The sequence below is a fragment of the Pangasianodon hypophthalmus genome, chromosome 27, assembly GCF_027358585.1.
Source record: "Pangasianodon hypophthalmus isolate fPanHyp1 chromosome 27, fPanHyp1.pri, whole genome shotgun sequence".
In the NCBI taxonomy this organism is placed as follows: Eukaryota; Metazoa; Chordata; class Actinopteri; order Siluriformes; family Pangasiidae; genus Pangasianodon; species Pangasianodon hypophthalmus.
Genome location: NC_069736.1, coordinates 17546827 through 17574116, shown reverse-complemented (window position 1 = coordinate 17574116; position 27290 = coordinate 17546827). Strand labels below are relative to the sequence as shown.

The following is a 27290-nucleotide window of genomic DNA, read 5'->3' as shown; positions in this document are numbered from 1 at the left end:
AACAGTGGTTGTCTATTGTAGAGTCACAGTGGAATTCTATTATACTGAGTATTCAAACAGCAGGTGTTTATTATCATAGTTGTCTATAATATTCTAGAACCCCAGTTGACATTGTAATAGTAGATGTTTATTTTAGAACCAGAGTGGGAATCCTATTACACTGAGCATTCTAACCATAGCTGTTTGTTACATTCTAGAACCACATTAAGCATTCAACAGTATTTGTTTGTTGCATTACTGAGCATTCTAACATTCTAACAATAGTGATACAGTATATTCCATTCTAGAACCGCACTCTTCATTACTAAGCATTATAACACTCTATTAGTCTGCTTTACATTTTCAAACCACAGTGTACATTCTAACAATAATTGGTGTCTATTACATTCTAGAACCACAGTGTACATTCTAACAGTAAATGTCTATTGCATTTTAGAACCACAGGGTGCATTCTAACAATAGTTGTCTATTACATTCTAGATCCAGTGTGCATTCTCACAATAGTTGTTGTCTATTACATTCTAGAACCACTATGTGCATTATAACAGCAGTTGTTAATTACATGTTAGAACCACAGTGGGCATTCTATTACACTGGGCACTCTAATAAAGTTATGTATTCCATTCTAGCACCACAGTGTGCATTCAAACAGTAGCTGTCTATTACATTCTAGAACCACAGCATGCATTCTAAAAATAGTTATCTATCACATTCTAGAACCATCGTGTGCATTCTAACAGTAGTTAGAATGGAATGGAATGTCATTCCAGAACCACAGTGAACATTTTCACACTGGTTGTTTATTACATTCTAGAACCACAGTGTACATTCTAACAGTAGTTGTCTATTACGTTCTGGAACCACATTGAGCGTTCTAACAGTAGGTGTCTATTACATTCTAGAACCGCAGTGTACATTCTAACAGTAGCTGTCTAACACTTTCTAGAACCACACTGAGCATCATCTTTTCTAGAACCACAGTGGAATTCTGTTACACTGAGTTTTCTAACAGTAGTTGTCTGTTACGTTACGGTAGAAAGTGTGCATTCTACCAGTAGTTGTGTATTACATTCTAGAACCACAGTGTGTGTTTTATTCCTAACGCGTACTGCTTTGTTCTGTTCAGTTGTGTTGCGTTCAGGGTTTAGAACTCTGTCTCACACATTGTAATCAGCTGATTTAAGGTGGCAGCTACTTGAGGCTGACTGTAATCACTCTCCAGTTCTCTTGCTCTCTCATGTCTCACACACACACACACACACACACACACACACACTCTTGCAGAGAGAAAGGTGGGTTAATGAGGCTGTTACCTGAGAAACAGCAGAAGCGATGATTCGGCATCCCGCCGCCATTGGAGAACTCTGTGTCCTTTTGGAACCGTTCCCGCCCCTTCCCCCCTCCAGGCGCTGTGCTAAGCCCCGCCTCCCCAGTGATGGAGAAGCCAGTGGACCAATCACAGGCCGTGATGTGGCTGTCCTCACACCTGACCTTGCCTCATGGGTTCAGCAGCATGCTCAAAAACCTGGGGACACAAAATTAGACTGATGATGCGTGCATGCACACACACACACACACACACACACACACACACATACATACACACACAGCCTGAGCATCACTTCACACACATGGTCACATGACTGGATTAAAACATGGAATCTAGTTCACGTGTCACGTGTGTTCATCTGTGTGTTAATGATGTAATGCTTTTGATTAATATGCTCCAGCAATAAAACGTGTGTGTGTGTGTGTGTGTGTGTGTGTGTGGGTGAGTGTACCTAGGACAGCCCCAATGATTATCAATATACTCTACAAATGTGTGTGTGTGTGTGTGTGTGTGTGTGGAGTATGGAGTGTGGCCTTGCAGCTCTTGGTCATATCTTTTTTTTTCATTCTGTGTCATTTCGATCCTCCATCTTTTCTCCCATCCATCAGTCTTCTCCTCTCTTTTTGCCTCTATTCTGTTTCTCTCCCAACCATCCCCCTCTCTCTCTCTCACTGTGTGTGTGTGTGTGTGTGTGTGTGTATGTGTGTTTGCAGTCTCTGCAGTATGTGGGGGAGCAGGCAGCAGTTAGAAGGCAGAAAGCTCGTGCCAAAGGGAGAAATGCAGCACTGCGTTATGAAAAACACACACGCAGACACGCATGTACACACACACACACACACACACACCTTTTCTATATCTTTCTCTTTATTCATAGACATACACAGATTCTCTCACATCTGTCTTTATAGGAGATGTTTCTCTGTCTGTCTGTCTCTCTCTCTCTCTCTCTTACTCACGCACACATTTGGCCAAGATGCTTCTCCAGTGGGGCGAGTGATAAATTCTAGAGAGAGAGAGAGGGAGAGAGAGAGAGAGAGAGAGAGAGACAGAGTGAGACAGGGAGAAAGAGAGAGAAGGATGTAGAAAAAGAGACAAAGAAAAACAGAGAGAGGCAGAGAGGTGGAGAGATTGTGAGAGAGATGGAGAGAGAGAGATTGAGAGACAGTGAGAGAGACAGTGAGAGAGAGATGGAGAGACCGAGAGAGAGTGAGAGTGAGAGACAGAGAGAGAGAGACAGTGAGAGTGAGATGGAGAGACAGATGGAGAGACAGAGAGAGAGACAGCGAGAGAGACAGTGAGAGAGAGATGGAGAGACCAAGAGAGAGTGAGAGTGAGATGGAGAGACAGAGAGAGACAGTGAGAGCGAGATGCAGAGACAGGGAGAGAGAGACAGAAAGACAGGGAGAGAGACAGAGAGAGACAGTGAAAGAGAGAGATGGAGAGACAGTGAGAGTGACAGTGAGAGTGAGATGCAGAGACAGTGAGAGAGAGATGGAGAGACCGAGTGAGAGTGAGAGACAGAGAGAGAGTGAGATGGAGAGACAGAGAGAGAGACAGTTAGAGCGAGATGCAGAGACAGTGAGAGAGAGACAGAAAGACAGGGAGAGAGACAGAGAGAGACAGTGAAAGAGAGAGATGGAGAGACCGAGAGAGTGAGAGTGAGATGCAGAGACAGTGAGAGAGAGATGGAGAGACCGAGTGAGAGTGAGAGACAGAGAGAGAGTGAGAGACAGAGAGAGAGATAGTGAGAGCGAGGTGGAGAGACAGAGAGAGAGTGAGATGGAGAGACAGAGAGAGAGAGACAGGGAGAGCGAGGTGGAGAGACAGAGAGAGAGAGAGGGAGAGCGAGGTGGAGAGACAGATAGAGAGTGAGATGGAGAGACAGAGAGAGACAGGGAGAGTGAGGTGGAGAGACAGATAGAGAGTGAGATGGAGAGACAGAGAAAGAGACAGGGAGAGTGAGGTGGAGAGACAGATAGAGAGTGAGATGGAGAGACAGAGAAAGAGACAGAAAGACAGGGAGAGAGACAGAGAGAGACAGTGAAAGAGAGAGATGGAGAGACCGAGAGAGAGTGAGAGTGAGAGACAGAGAGAGGGTGAGAGACAGAGAGAGAGATAGTGAGAGCGAGGTGGAGAGACAGATAGAGAGTGAGATGGAGAGACAGAGAAAGAGACAGTGAGAGCGAGAGACAGAAAGACAGGGAGAGAGACAGAGAGAGACAGAAAGACAGGGAGAGAGACAGAGAGAGACAGTGAAAGAGAGAGATGGAGAGACAGAGATTGTCTTTATTTACGTGTTCAGTGTTTCACATATTTGGGGGCTCAATGAGAAGGATTCTGTGTTATCCAGCTAAGAGTGTGTGTGTGTGTGTGTGTGTCCGTCCTATTTTAGGTATCTGGAAATGAGCCATGGCTCTATAGAGACGGACACTCTGCTTTGATCTCGTTCCATTTTGATCATTTTCACACACACACACACACACACCCACACACACACACTCACGCACGCACGCACACACACACGCACACACACTAGTGGAGTAGGATGGTGATCAACATATATTACTTTAATTACTATAAATATACTCTATATCCTGTTTATACTATATATTCTTGCCCATCAGTTGCGCTGCAGAAAGTATTGGCACCCCTCTGTATTGTCTCTCAATGGAAAGGAAGCAACACTGACCACAAATTATTTTGGGTGGTAGTGGTAGTCTCAATACAGCACTGACTCTGTGTGTGTGTGTGTGTGTGTGTGTGTGTGTGTGTGTGTCTGTGTAGGAGGGCAAGGAGCTGATCGAGGAGCAGCCTGAGCTTGGGCCCGTCGTGCACCAGAAGCTGAAGGAGATGAGGGAATGCTGGACACATCTGGAGAGCACCACCAAGGCCAAAGCTCGCCAGCTGTTCGAGACACAGAACCACAGAACCACAGATGTTCCACCGCACAGCCTTTTGGATCTGGACAAGCACCTCAGCATGCTCCAAGACGAGCCACCACATTCGTCACACTCCTCACAATCCTCACACGCAGCGTACTCCACACACACCAGCCCCTCGGCCAGCGCTGCCATCCTGAGCCCTCGAACCACATTTAGCCAGCAGCTGCAAAGGATACAGGTGTGAAGCACATGAGCACACACTCAGTCACACACACACACACACACACACACACACACACACACAGGTGTGTTTTGTCTCTCTGGCTGCTAGCAATTTCGTTGTTAGCAATGATGGCAGTTCTGTATGTACATTATACTATACTATACCATACAATACATACCATGCACACTATGTATATCATACTGTACTACAAAATACCATACCAGGTACACTATGTACACTATACTATGCCATATTATACCATATACCCTATGGATACTATGTATACTATACTATATTACACTACATCCTACCATACCATACTACAATATACTATACTAGACTATACTATACTATACTATACTATACCATACCATACCAAAACATACCATGTATTCTTAATACTATACTTTACTATAATATACCATGTATGCTATGTATGCTACACTATACGATACTGCACCATACCATGTGCATTATGTATACTATACTATGCTGTGCTATACTATACACTCTATGCTATGTTTGTATTTACACATTTTTACCCCAGATGTTGTAGATGAGCTGCAACGTTTGATGTCTGAGGTTTTGCTATTTTAGTTTTACACTGGAACTATGGGGCTAATGTAGCTAACAATGAATGGTGGCTTGTAGGATTTAAAATCAAAACATCTGGTCACTTGCTAGACTAAATTCTAGCTTTCTCTCTCTCGCTCTCTCTCTCTCTCTCTCTCAGTCAATGGAAGCTCAGATGCAGCTCTATCCTGGTTTGATGCAGCTGAATTCCGACATTAGCGGACAGAGTGATGCAGACGGAGTCGACATGCTGCACCGTGGACCAATGGGTATCGAGGTCCAGGGCTCAGGGGGCGTGGCTGAGACACGAATTGTGCGTCTGATTGAGCCCCTGAAAGAAAGGAGGCGAATCCTTCTGGCCTCCAAAGAAATGCACCAAGTCACGCAGGACCTGGAAGACGAGATCGTAAGCCTCTCTGGGCCTTTTGATTCTCGTTCTGTCCATTTTCACTTTATCAACAATGCAGCAACTTTGCTTCTTGAATGCTCTTACTAGTACTACTACTTCAGTGAATACATGCTTTCATTGGATGATTGACTATCACTTAAAGTGATAGATGTGTAACGTGATATTTCCATTTTGTTACAAACTTGATATAATTCAGAAATCTTGGATTTCTTTCTAATGGAACTTATGTTGGTCTTTTGGGCAGCAGAAAGTCTAAATAACTGGTCAGTTTGCAAGCTTCCCTTTTCAATGAAAAGTGGACAGGGCTGTTTTAAAAAAGTGACTTAGCAAGTGAGAGCTAACCTAGCGAGCGTAGCATACTTTGTAGCCAACTTTATAATTGGGTGGTTGATACATGGAGGTTATATTCGGATTCACACCGCTTGTGCCGATGCGTTTAAAACATAACATTTCATCTTGTCTCTGTCTCTGATATTTCTCTATTTCTCTCTTTTCTCTTTACAGGTGTGGATTCAGGAGCGATTACCGTTGGCCTCCTCTACGGAATACGGCACCAATATACAGAGCGTTCAGCAGCTTGTTAAAAACCACGAGGTCAGATTCTCCGAAATCAACTCAGGACAAATAAACTGTGTTTTTTTTAAAGACCAATTACTCACATGTGATTTCTGGTGCAACTCACTACTGCAGCACATTTATTACATTCTCCTGTCACACTGTTACCTACTTTAAATCTTAAACGTAGAAGAACATGAGTTTAGATGTCCTAAGTGTTTCAGAACCATTTTAACTGCCCAAACTACAACATGTCAATAAACTAAAGATAAGAGTCAGTCGTTAATTGTTATTTTTATATAAAAGGTTTGTCTGAAACACAGTGGTGCAGCTCAATGGTTTGGTTGTAGTTCACTTGATTTCCCGGCATGTGTGTGTTTTGTGATTGGTCACACAGGCTTTGCAGATGGAGATGCAGGCCAGAAAGGGGCGTGTCGAGGAGGTGCTGGAGAGAGCCGAGGCAGTCGCCGCCCTTCGCACTCCTGAGGTGGAGATCATCAGAGAGGGAGCGATGCATGTGAGGCAGCTGTGGGAGGTGCTACAGGTGGAGGTAGAGCGTCGTACAGTGATGCTGGATGCAGTAAGCCATGCCCAGCAATACTACACAGAGGCAGCGAAGGCGGAGTCATGGCTCAGTGGGCAAAAGCTTCACGTTCTCAATGAGGAGAATGGCCACGTAAGAACATCACCTACTATAGAGTAACATTCGTTTATAAGACATTACATTTTCACCTTATATATTATGTACCAAAAAATTTTACATTTGCTAAATAAATATTAAATTTTTGCTGTTATAAAAACCTTTTTCATCATTTCTTCATGGTGTGGTGTCTGTCGCTCTCCGTGTCTCTGCAGGATGAAGCGAGCACATTAAGGCTACTGAAGGAGCAGTTGGCTTTAGAGCAGAAGGTGGAGAATTACGCAGAGACTGTGGGCTTCCTGTCACAGCAGTGCCGCCGCATGTTGGAGCTGGGACACCCTGACAGGTAAACACTCCTTTAAACACCGGAACAAGTAAACACTCCTTTAAACACCGGAACAGGTAACTCGCTTTAAAGACTACAACATGTAAACTCCCCTTTAAACACCTAAAAAGGTAAATGACTCATTAAACACCTGAAAAGGTAAATACCCTTTAAACACCTGAAAAGGTAAATACTCTTTAAACACCTGAAAAGGTAAATACCCCTTTAAACACCTGAAAAGGTAACTCCCCTTTAAACACCTGAAAAGGTAAATACCCCTTTAAACACCTGAAAAGGTAACTCCCCTTTAAACACCTGAAAAGGTAAATACCCCTTTAAACACCTGAAAAGGTAACTCCCCTTTAAACACCTGAAAAGGTAAATACCCCTTTAAACACCTGAAAAGGTAAATACTCTTTAAACACCTGAAAAGGTAAATACCCCTTTAAACACCTGAAAAGGTAAATACCCCTTTAAACACCTGAAAAGGTAAATACCCCTTTAAACACCTGAAAAGGTAAATACCCCTTTAAACACCTGAAAAGGCAACTCCCCTTTAAACACCTGAAAAGGTAACTCCCCTTTAAACACCTGAAAAGGTAAATACCCCTTTAGAGACCACAACAGGTAAACAACTCTCTGAACAGGTAAACAGTCGTGTAAACACCTGGACTGGCCCTTTTCAAACATTTTAAGTAAATAAACACCCTTTAAAAACCTCAAGCAGATAAACATTCCCTTGAAGCCTTGAATAAGTAATTGGTCCTTTACACACCAGAATAGTTAAACACACATTTAAACTTTTATAAGTCCTTCAAACCTTTAAAAATGGGCTGTTTACTCATGTTTACACACCTGAACACGTAAACTCTTCATCCTTTATGTAACATTTCTGTAATTACTAACATTAATGAGACTCTAAATCAAAGCAAACCGTTGGTTCCTCTCTTCAGTGAGCAGATCACTAAGCAGCAGGCGCACATCGACCGGCTCTACGTCTCCCTGAAGGACCTGGTGGAGCAGAAGAAGACCAAGCTGGAGCAGCAGTACTGGCTCTACCAGCTGAAGAAGGAGGTGGAGGCTCTGGAGAAGTGGATCTCTGAGAGAGAGGCTGTAGCCAGCTCCACTGAGCTCGGCCAGGACCTGGAGCACGTCACGGTCAGTCACACTCACATACACTCATACAGTATGTCTTAATGAGCTAATCTTTGAGTTTATTGCTCCATGATCTTGAGAGTGATGAGCTGGCTGTGTGCAGGCGCTGCAGGAGAGGTTCACCGAGTTTCGGGCCGAAACGAGCACCGCAGGTCAGAGGCAGATGGACTCGGTGAACAAGATGGTGAACGAGATGATCGACTGCGGCCACGCAGATGCTGCCACCATCGCCGAGTGGAAGGACGGCCTGAATGAGTCATGGGCCGACCTGCAGGAGCTGATGGAGACCAGAGCACAGATGCTCGCTGCCTCACACCAGCTCCACAAGTTCTTCACCAACTGCCAGGAGGTTGAAACATAGTTCACTAATGCTCAAACCCAGCCACACACACACACACACACACACATCCCTGTTTTTTTAATTAACGCCACATTACTGTCTTACATTTGTGTGTGTGTGTGTGTGTGTGTGTGTGTGTGTTTAGGTGCTGTTGCAGATTGAGGGGAAGATGAGGCAGTTACCAGAGGTGCGTTCGTGTCAGGTCAGCACCGCCAACCCCGGCACACTACAGAGACTGCTACACTCCTTTGAACACTCTCTGCAGCTGCTTGTCACACAGGTGAGAAACACACACACATACACACACACACACATACACACACACACACACACATGCACACACTGTCAACACCTGCCAGCAGCCAGTGCTACTGATGTGCGGGAATCCAAATGTGACCATTGGGAATTTCCCATTCACAATCTATTCTAATACACTCTGCTACACTCTGCTACACTCTGCTACACTCCAGTACACTCTAATACACTCTGCTACACTCTGCTACACTCCAGTACACTCTAATACACTCTGCTACACTTTGCTACACTCCAGTACACTCTAATACACTCTGCTACACTTTGCTACACTCCAGTACACTCTAATACACTCTGCTACACTTTGCTACACTCCAGTACACTCTAATACACTCTGCTACACTCCAGTACACTCTGATACACTCTGATACACTCTGCTACACTCTAATACACTCTGCTACACTCTAATACACTCTAATACACTCTGATACACTCTAATACACTCTAATACACTCTGATACACTCTATTACACTCTGCTACACTCTAATACACTCTAATACACTCTGATACACTCTAATACACTCTAATACACTCTGATACACTCTATTACACTCTGATACACTCTGCTACACTCTAATACACTCTAATACACTCTGCTACACTCTAATACACTCTAATACACTCTGATACACTCTAATACACTCTGCTACACTCCAGTACACTCTAATACACTCTGCTACACTCCAGTACACTCTGATACACTCTGCTACACTCTAATACACTCTAATACACTCTGCTACACTCTAATACACTCTAATACACTCTGATACACTCTGCTACACTCCAGTACACTCTAATACACTCTGCTACACTCCAGTACACTCTGATACACTCTGCTACACTCTAATACACTCTGCTACACTCTGCTACACTCTAATACACTCTAATACACTCTGATACACTCTGCTACACTCTAATACACTCTGCTACACTCTAATACACTCTGATACACTCTGATACACTCTAATACACTCTGCTACACTCTGCTACACTCTAATACACTCTGATACACTCTAATACACTCTGCTACACTCTAATACACTCTAATACACTCTGCTACACTCTAATACACTCTAATACACTCTGATACACTCTGCTACACTCCAGTACACTCTAATACACTCTGCTACACTCCAGTACACTCTGATACACTCTGATACACTCTAATACACTCTGCTACACTCTGCTACACTCTAATACACTCTGCTACACTCTAATACACTCTAATACACTCTAATACACTCTGCTACACTCTAATACACTCTAATACACTCTGATACACTCTAATACACTCTGCTACACTCCAGTACACTCTGATACACTCTGCTACACTCTAATACACTCTAATACATTCTGCTACACTCTAATACACTCTAATACACTCTGCTACACTCTAATACACTCTAATACACTCTGATACACTCTAATACACTCCAGTACACTCTGATACACTCTGCTACACTCTAATACACTCTAATACACTCTGCTACACTCTAATACACTCTAGTACACTCTGATACACTCTAATACACTCTGCTACACTCTAATACACTCTGATACACTCTGATACACTCTGCTACACTCTAATACACTCTGCTACACTCCAGTACACTCTGATACACTCTGATACACTCTAATACACTCTGCTACACTCTGCTACACTCTGCTACACTCTAATACACTCTGATACACTCTAATACACTCTAATACACTCTAATACACTCTGCTACACTCTAATACACTCTGCTACACTCCAGTACACTCTGATACACTCTGATACACTCTAATACACTCTGCTACACTCTGCTACACTCTAATACACTCTAGTACACTCTGCTACACTCTAATACACTCTAGTACACTCTGCTACACTCTGCTACACTCTAATACACTCTGCTACACTCTGCTACACTCTAATACACTCTGCTACACTCTGCTACACTCTGATACTCTCTAATACACTCTAATACACTCTGCTACACTCTAATACACTCTGCTACACTCTAATACACTCTAATACACTCTGCTACACTCTAATACACTCTGCTACACTCTAATACACTCTAATACACTCTAATACACTCTGCTACACTCTAATACACTCTAATACACTCTGATACACTCTAATACACTCTGCTACACTCCAGTACACTCTGATACACTCTGCTACACTCTAATACACTCTAATACATTCTGCTACACTCTAATACACTCTAATACACTCTGCTACACTCTAATACACTCTAATACACTCTGATACACTCTAATACACTCCAGTACACTCTGATACACTCTGCTACACTCTAATACACTCTAATACACTCTGCTACACTCTAATACACTCTAGTACACTCTGATACACTCTAATACACTCTGCTACACTCTAATACACTCTGATACACTCTGATACACTCTGCTACACTCTAATACACTCTGCTACACTCCAGTACACTCTGATACACTCTGATACACTCTAATACACTCTGCTACACTCTGCTACACTCTGCTACACTCTAATACACTCTGATACACTCTAATACACTCTAATACACTCTAATACACTCTGCTACACTCTAATACACTCTGCTACACTCCAGTACACTCTGATACACTCTGATACACTCTAATACACTCTGCTACACTCTGCTACACTCTAATACACTCTAGTACACTCTGCTACACTCTAATACACTCTAGTACACTCTGCTACACTCTGCTACACTCTAATACACTCTGCTACACTCTGCTACACTCTAATACACTCTGCTACACTCTGCTACACTCTGATACTCTCTAATACACTCTAATACACTCTAATACACTCTAATACACTCTGCTACACTCTAATACACTCTAATACACTCTGCTACACTCTAATACACTCTGCTACACTCTAATACACTCTAATACACTCTAATACACTCTGCTACACTCTAATACACTCTGCTACACTCTGCTACACTCTAATACACTCTGCTACACTCTAATACACTCTAATACACTCTAATACACTCTGCTACACTCTAATACACTCTAATACACTCTGATACACTCTAATACACTCTAATACACTCTAGTACACTCTGCTACACTCTGCTACACTCTAATACACTCTGCTACACTCTAATACACTCTAATACACTCTGCTACACTCTAATACACTCTAATACACTCTGATACTCTCTGCTGCACTCTAATACACTCTTTCTAATCTAATACATTCTCATTTCAGTAACTTATTGTATTTTATAATTAATAGACTTCATATGTGTTGATAAATTCTCAATTCTGATTAATCAGAAGGTGATGATTCAGTATCAATAACAGCAGCTCTAACAGTAGTGCAGCTGCAAATCACAGGTTTATATTAATGCACTCATTTTAATAAGTTATCATTTCCATGGTAACATCTCATTCACAGGGACTTGTATGGCAGACGTTTTATTACACACAAATCTTATTATTATCTCATTAACTTACTGTAGCCATAGTCACACTAGAAAGTTTAGGTTTGCAAATGTTATACTAGCACTCAGTTATATAATTCTCTTTATTATAGTTTTTTACCCAAAAATGTATTTATGATGAAGATTTTGTATTTTGACCTGATCAGGTGCGTCAACTGCAAGAGAATGCGTCTCAGCTCCGTGCAATCTACGCTGGCGAGAAGGCCGACACCATCTTGGTCCGTGAGCAGGAAGTGATGCATGCGTGGAAGGAGCTCCTCGTGGCGTGTGAGGGCAGCCGTGTGCAGGTTACCACCGTGACAGACAAAATCCAGTTCTTTGCCATGGTGCGTGAGCTCAGCATGTGGACAGATGGGATCATGGGACAAATCGGCCCGGTCGAGGATGCACGGTACGAATCATTACATTCACAAACACAAACAATTTTATCATCTAGGAGATTTTATTAACTTTATACACACTTGACTTCCATAGTTCTTACAATCTCTATTGATTAAATGCTTGTATATGAAGAGAGAGAGTAACAAACTCATCTACAAAGTCATCTTCTTCTTGTTTTATTATGGGCTGTGTGTGCGAATGTGTATTTGTGTGTGTGTTTGTGTATCTCAGGGACGTGGCCACTCTGGAGTGCATGATCTCCCAGCACCAAAACCTGAAGAGTAAAATGGAGAGCAAAAGCAAGAGTTTCATGCACTGTGTGGAGATGGGCAAGATGCTGCTCGCAGCACACAATCCTGCAGCTGAGGAGGTATAGAACACACACACACACACAGACACAGACACACACACAAAAACCAGTGTCTTCATTTCTCTCCATCGTTCCTGTGTTGTTCTCTCTGTCGCTCCCTCATGCGTGTAGGTGAAGGAGAAGTTGGAGTATGTGATGGTGAAGCAGAAAGATCTGAATGATAAGTGGGAGCATCACTGGGAGAAACTCCAGCGCAGTAAGCAAATCCTCATGCTGATAATTTCGTTACTGCAGCCTGGTGTGGTAAATGCAGCACGAAGACCCTTACAGCTCGCTTTTTGCACCCATAAATCCAGTTTATATTTTACACTACAATCAAAATAAAGCTTTAAAAAAGATCTGACTAAGAACTGAAAAATAAGTACATCATCCTGAAAAGGCATCATACTAACATTATTTAATGTTGTTTGCATCTACAGTGCAGCAGCGGCTACAGTCTGCACAAACAAGCAAGCCTGAAGGGACATGGCACACGACCAAGGAGTCACTGAGCAGCGGTGGTGAGGCAGAGGGCGGGGCCGACGAGGTGGAGCAGCTGATTCGCCGACATGAAGCGTTCCGTAAGGCGGCATCTACGTGGAAGGAGCACTTCAGCTCCTTACGACAGGTTGGCATGGCAACAACCAATAAAACACTGTTTACCTTCTGCTACTGTGTCAATCTATATATCAGTCTGTCTAATCGTACATCTATTCCTCCATCCATCCACTTGTTCATCTATCCATCAATCCATTTATCCATATACATATCTATCCACCATCCATCCTATGACTTATCATTTACCTGTTCATATATCCATCTATAAGTCCATCCATTCACTCATCCATCCATCCATCTATATATCTTTCTACCATCCATCCACTGACTCATCCATCCATCCATCCACCAATTCACTGATCTATCCACGTGTTCAGCCATCTACTTGTTCTTCCATTAATCCATCCATCTATCCACTGACCCATCATTTACCTTTTCATATACCCATCCATCCATCCATTCACTCATCCAGCCATATATCTATCTATATTCTACCATCTATCCACTGACCTATCTATCAATCCATCCATTGTTTATTGGTATTCATCCTTCTACAATCCTCTACAATCAAGTATAATTTCATCTTTGAAAATCTGGAAGAATTTTCTTTAAAACAGTAGAGTTGATAATACACCATGCACAAAGAACTAACATGGACTAGATCAGGTGCCGAACCTTCTTACTGATGAGAGAAGTATTCATTTTCTACTGGAGATGCAACAGTGCATCTGATATAACAGTTACTGAGGTAACAGTACTGAATGCTGGATTGTTAAAGAAATGCAGACTGAGAGGAGATTTTTCCAGAAGTCACCGAGCATTTTTGTGGCTTTAGGGGTTTTCAGCTCAAGGTTACAGCAGCCACATCAGTTGGTTTACTTCCTGGTGGTGGTTTGACTCACTGCCAGTAGAAGTAACATCATCAGCGAACTTAATCAGCTTGACAGATGAGTCATTTGAAACACAGTGATTGGTATAGAGTGGGTATAGCAGGGGGTAGAGGACGCAACATTTTGCAACACCGATGCTGAATAATTATCTACCTGTTAATACCATCAAATTAATATGCATTATATTATTTATCTTTATATCTATCTGTTCTTTCAATCATTTATCTGTCTTTTAATGTATCCTTGTAATGTGTGCCACTTCTAGGCAGAGAAATTGAAAGAAGAGCAAATCAAGCACTCCACCACCTCGTCTCTCCTCAACAGACAGATGTTTCCTCTGTCCTGCCTGGTGCCCAGCTCTTCCTCGTCCTCCTCTTCCTCATCTCTTTTCCGGAGCCCTCTGCAGGACATGCTCCATGAGCCCAAATCTGGTCCAGACCTTACACATACCCCACACACTTTTGCCCAGAGGCTCGGTTCCGCACTGAATCCCTATTCTCCAGTCATGAATGGCTCCCCCTACCACAGGCTCAACCAACAAGTCGGGGCGTTGGGCACAAACAGCTCCAGTCAAACTGGGTTAAACCAACAGGGTGTTTTTGGGGGGGACAGCTCGAGTTACACTGGCCTAAACCAAGTTGGCATGTTAGGTTCAGACAGCTCCAGCTACACTGGATTAAACCAACAGGGTGTCACAGGAGCTAATGGCCTGAACCCCCTCAGTGCTATGGGTGTGACTGAACCCAAGACCGCATTTGCCTGGCAGCAGCTCAAAGCTGACTTTCAGCCCAGGATCAACCACATGCACAAGGCTGTAGGTCCTCTGCTGGAGGCCCATGCTGGGCACCTGGTCCCAGTGGGTGTGCCACCGGGCACCGAGGCATCCCTGGAGCTGCTCCACGGGCGGCTACAGAGGGACCCTCGCGGCAGCCGCTCAGACCCACAGATGGACCATCTGCGCAGGGAGAGGGAGTACCGGCTCGGGCGCCACACCTCCAGTGAGCAGGAGATCCAGGCGCGGCTCAATGAGCTGCCCATGATCGTGCGCCAGGAGAGGCACCAGCGGCGCAGACTAGAGCGCCAGTCGTCCAGTGAGCATGAGGGCAGCGGCAGGCACAGACTTCAGAAACAGGACTCCAGTGACCAGGAGTCGGGGAAAGAAGGGTCAGACAAGAAGCAGACAGGGTAAGGCGAGAATGTGTGTGCTTGCGCACATCTTTTATTACATTAGTGTTTATTACAAAGGGTGTGTATGCATTTGCATGACTGTAACTGTGAATTATGGGTATGTATGGATTTGTGATCAATAAGAGAAAATGACTAATCTTAGTAAATTTTTTTGACACGTAATAAAATAAACAGGTATATATTTGTATTTAAAAAGTGAATCCATATTGTGACGCTGTCACCGGTCTACCTCACTGGGTGAAGTGTTGAGCGAGTTTTTTTACATAATAATCCAAGCAAAGCCAGGGGGCCAATATTTTTTCCTTAGCAAAATGAGAATGTTGATTGATAACATTTTCAATCAAGTTTTTTAATCAAAAAAGAGCAAACAGAAAACACACTGAAAATGTATAGTACACTGCGTAGGATCCACATCACCATTATGTTAGACCCTACGTAGTGAGCACATGTGGTGAATAGAAAGCCAGGTGGAATTCAGGTTAATTGTGTTTTGCAAACTAAAGACCAGATGAAGATTCTTACATGGATTCTGGTTTGCTTGGGAGTGTAATAAGAAATGGAGGGATGTGTGACACCTGATCTGTCTTTTATATTATTGATTCATTTTAAAACATCGTAAAATGTGTACTCGTGTGTTTGTGTCTCTCTCTCTTGCTGTTGTAGGGAAAAACGCTCCACCATGGCTGAGATTGTTGAACAGGTGCAGGAGAGAGAAGCATGCCATGTGAGTACTGATGCTTCATTCACTATAACACAAGCAAAACCCAATACACACTGCTTTCCTTCCTCTAAAACACCTCATTCCAACATTGTTCAGTGGGAAAACTCACTGATCCTACAACTCAGTCTCTAGAAAAGGAACGACAACCTGCAGACTACTACGCAGATAGTTTGGAATGTTAGCCAGTTCACTCCTAGCATTCATTTGAAAGGGATATAAATTCAGAGTTTTGTTGTGTTATTGAGTACATGTACTCATTCTGACCTGTCTCACTCTAATTCCTATTCCTATTCCTACTAATTTCTCTTTTTTCCTGCTTTTATTAAATCTCTCTGTCTCTCAGGCAAGGGGAGAGGTGTATCGTCCTCCCAGCAGTCTCTCCGCCCCTGTCTCCCGTCTTGACCGGCCTCGAGCTCGTGATCGACCAAAACCACGCCGACGACCGCGTCCCAAAGAACCCGAGGAGACGCGGCGGTCACGGTCAGCACCGGCTCAGAGTGCGCCGAGCACGCCACAGCCGCCCACGCATACCGTTCACCAGGAGGGCTTCCTGTACCGCAAACACGAAGAGGAGGGCAAGGAAAAGAGCCCCAACAGGTGCTGCTAACATGCTAATAAGTCAGTTAGCCCACTCTTTGTTTGGGTGGTAAAATGGAAACCCACAGAGAGTGAAACCTTCGTTGTTCTGGACACATAGCTAATGGCGTGCGTTCTTCTCCATTTGCAGCAAGTCGTGGGTGAATCTGTACTGCGTACTCAACAAAGGCGAGATCGGCTTCTATAAGGACGCCAGGAACACAACGACCCCATACAACGACGAGCCGCTCCTCAACCTAGCCATCTGTACCTTCGACACCACCAACGGCTACAAGAAGAAGAAGAACGTCTTCATCTTGAGGTAAGACTCACACAAAATGAGTTTATGTTTGAGTCACACATTAAGCCTGAGATAAATCAAAAGAAAAAGCTCCATCTATACACATCAAAAAATCCTGATTCAATTTTATGTGGTACATTATTTATTAATATTGCATATTAGAAAAACAAAATAATCAATATTACTCTGTTGTGTATATATATATATATATATATATATATATATATATATATATATGTATATATGTGCTTTTGTTCTTAAAGCAACACATGGTCCTGAAGGTCCAATCATGTCCTTTAAATTCAAATTAAATCCTTTAGATCGAGAGTGCCAAACACACACCAAACTGAGCTCATGAATTCCTCACTAATAAACTGATGAGTTAAATCAGGTGGGTTAAACTACTGAGCTGTGCAGTGCTAAGCTTCTCCAAGGTTAACCAATCAGCTTTGAGGGTCATGAAAAAACTAACATTACAGCAAGAAATGCTGACTTTATCTTTAACTAGAGATGACGTGAGTTGTGTGTTGTTTTGACCCACTGCAGGAGTGAAACCGACGGGGACTATATCTTCCTGGCCAAAGACGAGGTGAGATTAATGATGCTCCATCACATTTACAGCAGAAAGAGCTAGATGCAATATAAAGTATTAAAAAAAAAAGTTTCTGGAAAAAGAAAAGTTCTTCATTTTGCCCATCTTGTTTCTCTGGAAACTACCTACATATACCTTTATTACTGACTCTGTGTGTGTGTGTGTGTGTGTGTGCAGGAGGACCTGAAGCGTTGGGTGAACAGCATAAACGCCAGCCTGAGTGAGATTGAGGAGATTGCCAAGTGGGAGAAACCCACCACCTCCTCCACCGACCCCGACAAATCAGAACGCAAGGAGCGCTCCGAGGGGGCGGAGCCATCGGAGAAGTCGGAACGCTCGGATCGATCGGACAAGCGAGAGGGGGAGAAAAGCTCCGAAAGCTCAGAAAAGAGGGACACGTTGGAGAGAGACAGGATGGAGCGACGAGGGAGGGAGAGAGGAGAGAAGGAGAGAGGAGAGAGGGAGAGGAGAGAAAGAGGAGAGAGAGGAGAGAGAGGAGAAAGAGGAGACAGAGGAGAAAGAGGAGACAGAGAGAGGGAGAGGGAAAGGGAGAGGGAAAGGGAGAGGGAAAGGGAGAGGGAGAGGGGAGATCGGAGTTCCAGGGGTTCGAGCACCTCGGGGAAAAGTAAATGATACCCCCTGCTCATCAATCCATCCATCCATCTTTCCATAGATCCACCAAGAGTGGAGGTGAGGAGAAGAATGAGCACTTTTTCTTCTCCGTCACCCCGATGACACGCTGGTGAGGTTTTCCTGTGAACACAGCGTCCAAAGAGAGCGTCTGCAAAAGCGTAGGAATTAATCTTGTCCTAAAATTAGTAAACAAAGACAAAAACGTCCCCTAGATATCTGAAAAGCCTTTTTAACGAAAGCAATAGGATGTATGCAGTAGGTGATTTAATATCTGATTCATATTCGCCCCCTTCCCCGTGTGTGTGTGTGTGTGTGTGTGTGTGTGTGTGTGTAAAAGCAGGAGATAGTGAGAAAGTGTGTGTATGCCTCTGGGAAACCTGAAGACACTCAGGATTAGAAATGAAAGGAGCGTCATGCGGACACACTCACATGTGGAACCACACACACTTTATACTCTCCACTAATTAGGTCCACATCGTAACCCTGCTTCAGTAGCAAATCATAGTAAAGAAACATTCATTCATCTTCAGTAAGAGCTTCTAGAGGTAATCCCTGAAATAATCACAGTTTCCTGTACACAGTTACTCCAAAAAAGTAGTCGATCATTCAGGATATGTTCAGTGTCTGCAGTTTGCTTCTTCGATTTTGTACCAGAGCTACGAGGCTAACGTAGGTAACAAGTAACCAAAATTACAGCCTCTAGTTTAGAGTTAATCACCACCAAATCATCTAAACCCATGGCTCTCAATTCACAATCCATCATTACCAAAGTTACCAAACCCCAGTATCTCCAGAACAAGTCAGCACATAAATAATATAGACATATAAACTTGAATCGAGTGAGAATTTTTAATAAAAATGTGTGAAAGTTCAGGAAAAAAAGACTCTCTGGCTTATATAAATAGTCACAATATAATTGTGCACATTTAAATTGTTGGATAAAAAAGCGTAAAGTAGTGAGTGCACACCATATTATTTCATAAACTTCATTAAGTTGTGTGCAGAATTAACTGTCAGTGCACAATATATATGTGTATATATATATATATATATATATATATATATATATATATATATATATATATATATATATGTAAAATAAAAAGCTAGATAACAGGATGTACTGGATCAAGTGCTATTTTATAAGCTGAGGAAGTTTCTGCTGAATTCATATGTTTCATTGTTAAACTGTCTCAGTAACTTTTCAAATACATCGCAATATGTTACAATCATGTTATTTTCTTCTTAAGTGATTTTAATAATCTGAATGTGGAGCTCAGAAAATTGACTTAAGCGTGTGCGTAACCCGACTCTGAATACAAGGAACTTTCCCCATGTGAACATGTAACACTTTTCTTGCTTGTTAGCTATATTACCCTTGTAACTCCAGTGCAATACTAAAGAAGCAAACATCACGCTCTGAACATGTCTAAGGGGTTAAAGGGGAAGATTGTTCTGTCAGTCATAAAGGGAACATTTATTTAGAAATGTTTCTGCACAAACCAGCATGGCGTAAAAGCCTTAATCATCACATCACCTCGCATCACAGCAATTACAGTTTTATTCCTTTAACCATGTTCAGTTTTTATAAATACTTCACATTACAGACGTATGGACTGCAGTGTGAGTGCGTTTGAAAAGAATCCGTCCACATAATCTGTATTCCTTAGGCTATTATGTGAAAATTAATTGTTAGGATTTTACTCTAAACATCGAAGGAACACAGAGGGTTCGGTCCTGACGTCATCTCTCGTCACCATTTGATTGTAAAACGATTAGTGAACGATTAGTTAAGATCGGAGGTAGGGTGTTTGTGACGTTGTTATGCTATTAAAGACCTTGTATATATCTATACATATCTATAAATATATTTGTATATATATAATAGTAAACACGACTTCTACAAGCTACACTGAATTAAGCCAAACTTTCATTTACTTTTTATTAATCAGCAGAAATATAATGAGCTAAACAAAATGTATTACTCGCCTAAAGTGGTTTCTGACTCTATGGCGCTCAACGTGCATTGACGTAGCCTTTGTAGACCCATGGCGTACACACACACACACACACACACATATGAACACACATATGACAGGAACCCGTTCATCACTCGATTCGCACTTTCAGAGTGAAAAATCAGACCAGCCACCTCACTAAGGCAGAATATTCACACCACACCGCACAGCAGCACCATCACAGAGTGTGTGTTTTATAGGCATATACACTCTCGGTTAACCTCAGTGATGGTGTTGCAAAGTGTCTACGCTCTGAATGTTCGCTCGTCACTCTCTGTGTTTGGAGGTCAAGCTCGGCTGTTTTTTCTAATATCTCCGTCCGCACTTAGCGTTTTTTTTTTTTTTTTTCGTCTTCCAGGTTTTCATTGTGGAAAAATTTTGTACTTTTAAAAGCAAGTATTTAAAGCCCAAATGCTGATCATGTCTGTGATGATAAAAACAACAACAAAAAATACTCTCACATCTGCACTTTTACTTGCTGATAGACGTGGCGTCGTGTGGTTGTGCTTTGATTGTTTTTTTTATTTAGTCGTAGCCTTATGTGCCATAAAAGTAACCACTTTTATATTTAATGATCCGTGATGTCACCAAGCAACACGTCAAACTCCTAATCGTTCCCAAACAGTGTTGCTGTGTTTGAGATGCGTTCGTACCGTCTGAAGGAGCATCTGTGTTTTTATTTATTGACCTGCACAAACATCCAAAAGTACCCGTATCTGTTTTCTCACCATATGGGGTGCCAAGTGTGTTGTTGGGTTTTTACTGCATCAGTAACATCCTTACTGAAATTGTTTCTATTTTGTCATGTTTTCATCACAAAATGGCGTTTGTCACACTATTGTTAACTGAATGTAAAATTCCTGAACCTACATTCATACTAGCAAGCGACAAACTGGCGATTTTCTCAATTCTATGCAAATTAGGACTGACGCTGTAAAGCAACAAATCCAAATGATAGGCTTGAATGATTCCTCGGGCCAGTCCTATGGAGCTGGTGGTCCGATGTTTCTTCAGTTCCCATTTTCAGTTTGGTTTGCAAAAATGGAAGAAAAACCTATAACCGTGGTTTGGTCTTGTCCTGTCATAAACAAACCTCTCATTAAATGTGTATAGAGACTTTATGAAGAAAAATAAAGCTTGGAAGGAAGCAGCAGAGATTGTTAGTGCCTCCAGTGAGTGTACGTAGCAAGTACAGTTAGCCTGCTTTGCAAATCCAAGCTGAGTTTGAAGCTAGTACGACGCAAATAACGGTTTTCACACTGATTAGTGTGTTATTTAATTTTCTTTTAACTTGTTATAGCTATAACAATTTCTTACCGTGATTTTCAAGCCACGCCTAGAAGTGACAACAGCAGAGGTCACTACACTCCAACGGTAATGCTAGTGTGAATGTAGGGTAAGACATCGAGCACTGATGAGATTAACACACTGTTATCTCATACAGACCTGATCTGGGGTCAGTCTTCCTTCACCGCTTAAAGCTAGCTCTGAGACGAGCGCTGTCGTGTGTGTGTGTGTGTGTGTGTGTGTGTAAGAAATGTACATGACACTGAAGGAGAATCAGTATGTCACTGATCTAGGCTCTGGAGAACAGCCCTGTTTCTCCTGCAGAGAGATAGAACATGCGAGAGACACTGTGGGAGAGAGAGAGAGAGAGAGAGAGAGAGAGCAAGCGGAGAAAGACAGAATAAGATCTCAAATCCTGGCAAAGAGACCAGTGTGAAATGTAGGCCACCCGCTTTACCCATCACAGCACATTCACAAGGTTCCATGTGTAGTTAGTTCGCTTCTCTCCGAGTGCCCTTGATCGAGGCTTTACCTTTAAGTGCACTCTGAGAGCACAAACGTAGAGCACGTATCGATCCTAAAGACATGTTTTGCAGGTTGTTAATGAATTTGATGATCATGGCTCTGTACTCAGAATCCTTTGTCAGATATTTCAACACCACGTCATTTTACATCATGTCTGTTTTGAACCAAGAGATGCTACAGAATCCGGACTGTGCCCTTCTCGCCTGATGTTGGGGTCATCGTCAAAAAAGCACAATATCACGCCACCTAGATGATTTGGAGATGACTTCTCGGCTGCAGTGTCTCTGAACCAACACCCCACCTCCCCACCAAGCTCTTCAAGAGTAACCACAGATACTTGTAGTTCCACCACAAGAGGGCAGCGATGCTCACTGCTTCCAAGCTCCAGAACATTCTAGAGGAACTTTATTAGAAAGTTCTCTCTGACACACAGACAGGGACAGTAAGAAGGTCTCGGTTTGCCACTTTTTCGGCCCTGTATCATCGCCGAGCTTGACCTCACCGCACTTACATGTTCGTATTTTCTGTTTGCTGCTGTACAACGAGACATGGCCACCACGGGTTTGTTTATACGTGGCCGAGATACGCGTGTGCCCCCGGACATCATGGACAAAGCGGAGATTGCGGGCACGCGCACCTTTATCTGATTGAAATAAACCATTTCTCACAAGGAACGTAGAAGAAAACCACTAATACGTTGCATGAATGAGAACATAGTGGAGATTCCTATGCAACAGCTGTGCATGTTTATCCAAAGGGGCTCGACCCCCAGCAAAAAGGACTGGTGATTATGATGACGATGATGATGATGATGATGAGAAAGGGTAATGCAGATAATGTGTATTAACTGAGATGTGTCATTAAAACATTATGTACCGGTAGTCTGCTGGACTCATTACAGAGTTGTAAATATTACCATGGTGTCGAGTCTTTATTTGGGTCATGTGAAAAAACACTTCGATCATAATTATAACACACGCACATATGCATATATTAATTATTTATTCATTTTGGAGTAATAACAATAACTAAATTCAGGGGATGTGTGTGCGTATTGATGCTGATTGGACTGGAAAAATATAAACCGAATTCACCTTTAAGCTGATCTAGAGTCAGATTCTCTTCACTTAGCTCGATCCTGGCCATGATACACACAGTAGGGTTACGGCATTAGATGTGTCAAACGTATTGAACATCATATCTCATGGATAAAACAGAAAACTATGAATTAAAACATGAAAAAACTTGGGTCATAAGCCCTATTTGGATGGGATTAGATTTACATGGTGCAATTCCATCACAATGCTCTAGAAGATTCTTTTAGTTTTAAAATAAGGTTTTAGAAGAAAAAGAAAATAATGATAATAAGAAAAAGAGAAAGAGTGTGAACCCCAGATTGACTTAATTGACTGCTACAACTACAAATGTATAGATATTATATTATATTAACATATCATGACACACACACTTTCACGACTGGAGTGTTTGTCTAACATCTAGGACTGTTTGCATGTTTTTGTTTCTGTTTGCATGCTTTTTGTTTCTTATGTTCTGTAAAGCTGCTTTGAGACAATGTTCATTGTTAAAAGCGCTATACAAATAAAATTGAATTGAATTGAATATAAAATAAATCCTTAATCCAATAAGATGAACATATCACCATATGAAACACAAACACACATCAGTGTATGAGTGTATATGCCATACAGTTAAATTTCATATGATTATGAATATGAACAGTTATACATGCTATTACTTTAAGGTCCATTGTCCTACTGGAATGTGTCACTGCGAAAAAAGAGGAAGAGGATGAGGTCTTCCACTGCGTTCGCTCTCCGCTTTATCACTCCCTGATATGACTGGTGAAACAGGTCAGTGCTGATTTTGCTTGTTAGACTCGTCAGATGCGCCTGGCCTTGATACAGTTATTGTTCTTCATTCTACTCGAATAGAGGAAACGTCTGACTCACAGCTTGGACCACGGAAAAGGTGAATGCTGTGGGAGTGGGAGTGTTTATTCAGGTGGGTGGAGCATTTGTATTTGTCATGGTGAGGAGTAAAATCAAACAGATAATAGAATCAGGTTTTCAGTAAAAATCAGGAATATAAGAACTACAACTTAATTTGTCTGATTCAGCTTTATTTAGTGAGTCTTTATTTATTTAGAGTCTGCAATCAGCAAAATAAGGAGTGAAGAGCTCTAGAGTAAACACCTTCCATAAGCGTTATTCAGCAGAAATGCCATAACATTAACACTAACACACATACAGTATTTAACACACTGCACGTCAAATGTCTTTACAGTTTAAAAAAAACATCAGAGTCATGTCTTATCCTGATGATCTCGAAGCTGTGTGAGATATTTGCAGAGGAAGGATGCAGTGCTGTTTGCAATGGAAAGGCATGAAGCTAATCCAGCTGCTCTGAAGGGTCAGAGGAAGAGTCGTGTCCAATCAACTCCAAAAACCTCTGGGACGTCCTGCATGAGACCTGACAGAGCGGCTCTGAAAAAACCCCTGATTATCTGTATGAAGCGTTTCTTATGGATCTATAGGTTAATATTTATTCTCTCTCTCTGTGTTAGTCTACATAGCTGATACTTTATAAAACATACTGCTGTAGTACAGTGTATTGTTTTACTTCCTGTGTGTGTGTGTGTGTGTGTGTGTGTGTGTTAGTCTACATAGCTGATACTTTATAAAACATACTGCTGTAGTACAGTGTATTGTTTTACTTCCTGTGTGTGTGTGTGTGTGTGTGTGTGTGTTAGTCTACATAGCTGATACTTTATAAAGCATACTGCTGTAGTACAGTGTATTGTTTTACTTCCTGTGTGTGTGTGTGTGTGTGTGTGTGTGTGTTAGTCTACATAGCTGATACTTTATAAAGCATACTGCTGTAGTACAGTGTATTGTTTTACTTCCTGTGTGTGTGTGTGTGTGTGTGTGTGTTAGTCTACATAGTTGATACTTTATAAAGCATTATGTTGTAGTACAGTGTATTGTTTTACTTTCTGTGAGTGTGTGTGTGTGTGTGTGTGTTAGTCTACATAGTTGATACTTTATAAAACATACTGCTGTAGTACAGTGTATTGTTTTACTTCCTGTGTGTGTGTGTGTGTGTGTGTGTGTGTGTGTGTGTTAGTCTACATAGCTGATACTTTATAAAGCATACTGCTGTAGTAGTGTATTGTTTTACTTCCTGTGTGTGTGTGTGTGTGTGTGTGTGTGTTAGTCTACATAGCTGATACTTTATAAAACATACTGCTGTAGTACAGTGTATTGTTTTACTTCCTGTGTGTGTGTGTGTGTGTGTGTGTGTGTTAGTCTACATAGCTGATACTTTATAAAGCATACTGCTGTAGTACAGTGTATTGTTTTACTTCCTGTGTGTGTGTGTGTGTGTGTGTGTGTTAGTCTACATAGTTGAAACTTTATAAAGCATTATGTTGTAGTACAGTGTATTGTTTTACTTTCTGTGAGTGTGTGTGTGTGTGTGTGTGTTAGTCTACATAGCTGATACTTTATAAAGCATACTGCTGTAGTACAGTGTATTGTTTTACTTCCTGTGTGTGTGTGTGTGTGTGTGTGTGTGTTAGTCTACATAGCTGATACTTTATAAAACATACTGCTGTAGTACAGTGTATTGTTTTACTTCCTGTGTGTGTGTGTGTGTGTGTGTGTGTGTTAGTCTACATAGCTGATACTTTATAAAGCATACTGCTGTAGTACAGTGTATTGTTTTACTTCCTGTGTGTGTGTGTGTGTGTGTGTGTGTGTGTTAGTCTACATAGTTGATACTTTATAAAGCATTATGTTGTAGTACAGTGTATTGTTTTACTTTCTGTGAGTGTGTGTGTGTGTGTGTGTGTGTGTGTGTTAGTCTACATAGTTGATACTTTATAAAGCATACTGCTGTAGTACAGTGTATTGTTTTACTTCCTGTGTGTGTGTGTGTGTGTGTGTGTGTGTTAGTCTACATAGTTGATACTTTATAAAGCATACTGCTGTAGTACAGTGTATTGTTTTACTTCCTGTGTGTGTGTGTGTGTGTGTGTGTGTGTTAGTCTACATAGTTGATACTTTATAAAGCATACTGTTGTAGTACAGTGTATTGTTGTACTTTCTGTGTGTGTGTGTGTGTGTGTTAGTCTACATAGCTGATACTTTATAAAGCATACTGCTGTAGTACAGTGTATTGTTGTACTTCCTGTGTGTGTGTGTGTGTGTGTGTGTGTTAGTCTACATAGTTGATACTTTATAAAGCATACTGCTGTAGTACAGTGTATTGTTGTACTTCATGTGAGTGTGTGTGTGTGTGTGTTAGTCTACATAGTTGATACTTTATAAAGCATACTGTTGTAGTACAGTGTATTGTTGTACTTTCTGTGTGTGTGTGTGTGTGTGTTAGTCTACATAGTTGATACTTTATAAAGCATACTGCTGTAGTACAGTGTATTGTTGTACTTTCTGTGAGTGTGTGTGTGTGTGTTAGTCTACATAGTTGATACTTTATAAATCATACTGTTGTAGTACAGTGTATTGTTGTACTTTCTGTGTGTGTGTGTGTGTGTGTGTGTGTGTTAGTCTACATAGTTGATACTTTATAAAGCATACTGCTGTAGTACAGTGTATTGTTGTACTTCCTGTGAGTGTGTGTGTGTGTGTGTGTGTGTTAGTCTACATAGTTGATACTTTATAAAGCATACTGCTGTAGTACAGTGTATTGTTGTACTTTCTGTGAGTGTGTGTGTGTGTGTTAGTCTACATAGTTGATACTTTATAAATCATACTGTTGTAGTACAGTGTATTGTTGTACTTTCTGTGTGTGTGTGTGTGTGTGTGTGTGTTAGTCTACATAGTTGATACTTTATAAAGCATACTGCTGTAGTACAGTGTATTGTTGTACTTCCTGTGAGTGTGTGTGTGTGTGTGTGTGTGTTAGTCTACATAGTTGATACTTTATAGAGCATACTGCTGTAGTACAGTGTATTGTTGTACTTCCTGTGAGTGTGTGTGTGTGTGTGTGTGTGTGTTAGTCTACATAGTTGATACTTTAT

The 27290-nt window shown here is 41.8% G+C and overlaps 1 protein-coding gene across 1 annotated transcript in view; it reads left to right on the top strand.

Annotated features, from left to right (window-relative positions):
* Positions 1-18514, top strand: part of sptbn4a (spectrin, beta, non-erythrocytic 4a) — a 28180-nt gene extending 9666 nt beyond the window's left edge. The window contains exons 3-21 of the mRNA XM_053230665.1: positions 4115-4450; positions 5169-5414; positions 5922-6011; positions 6370-6648; positions 6828-6958; positions 7891-8095; positions 8196-8441; positions 8578-8712; positions 12359-12603; positions 12825-12963; positions 13075-13159; positions 13383-13570; positions 14656-15575; positions 16242-16302; positions 16643-16896; positions 17027-17197; positions 17723-17765; positions 17946-18307; positions 18442-18514. Coding sequence (XP_053086640.1) covers positions 4115-4450; positions 5169-5414; positions 5922-6011; positions 6370-6648; positions 6828-6958; positions 7891-8095; positions 8196-8441; positions 8578-8712; positions 12359-12603; positions 12825-12963; positions 13075-13159; positions 13383-13570; positions 14656-15575; positions 16242-16302; positions 16643-16896; positions 17027-17197; positions 17723-17765; positions 17946-18307; positions 18442-18514 — 4209 coding nt within the window. The remainder of the gene's footprint in view (positions 1-4114; positions 4451-5168; positions 5415-5921; positions 6012-6369; positions 6649-6827; positions 6959-7890; positions 8096-8195; positions 8442-8577; positions 8713-12358; positions 12604-12824; positions 12964-13074; positions 13160-13382; positions 13571-14655; positions 15576-16241; positions 16303-16642; positions 16897-17026; positions 17198-17722; positions 17766-17945; positions 18308-18441) is intronic.
* Positions 18515-27290: the final 8776 nt, after the last annotated feature.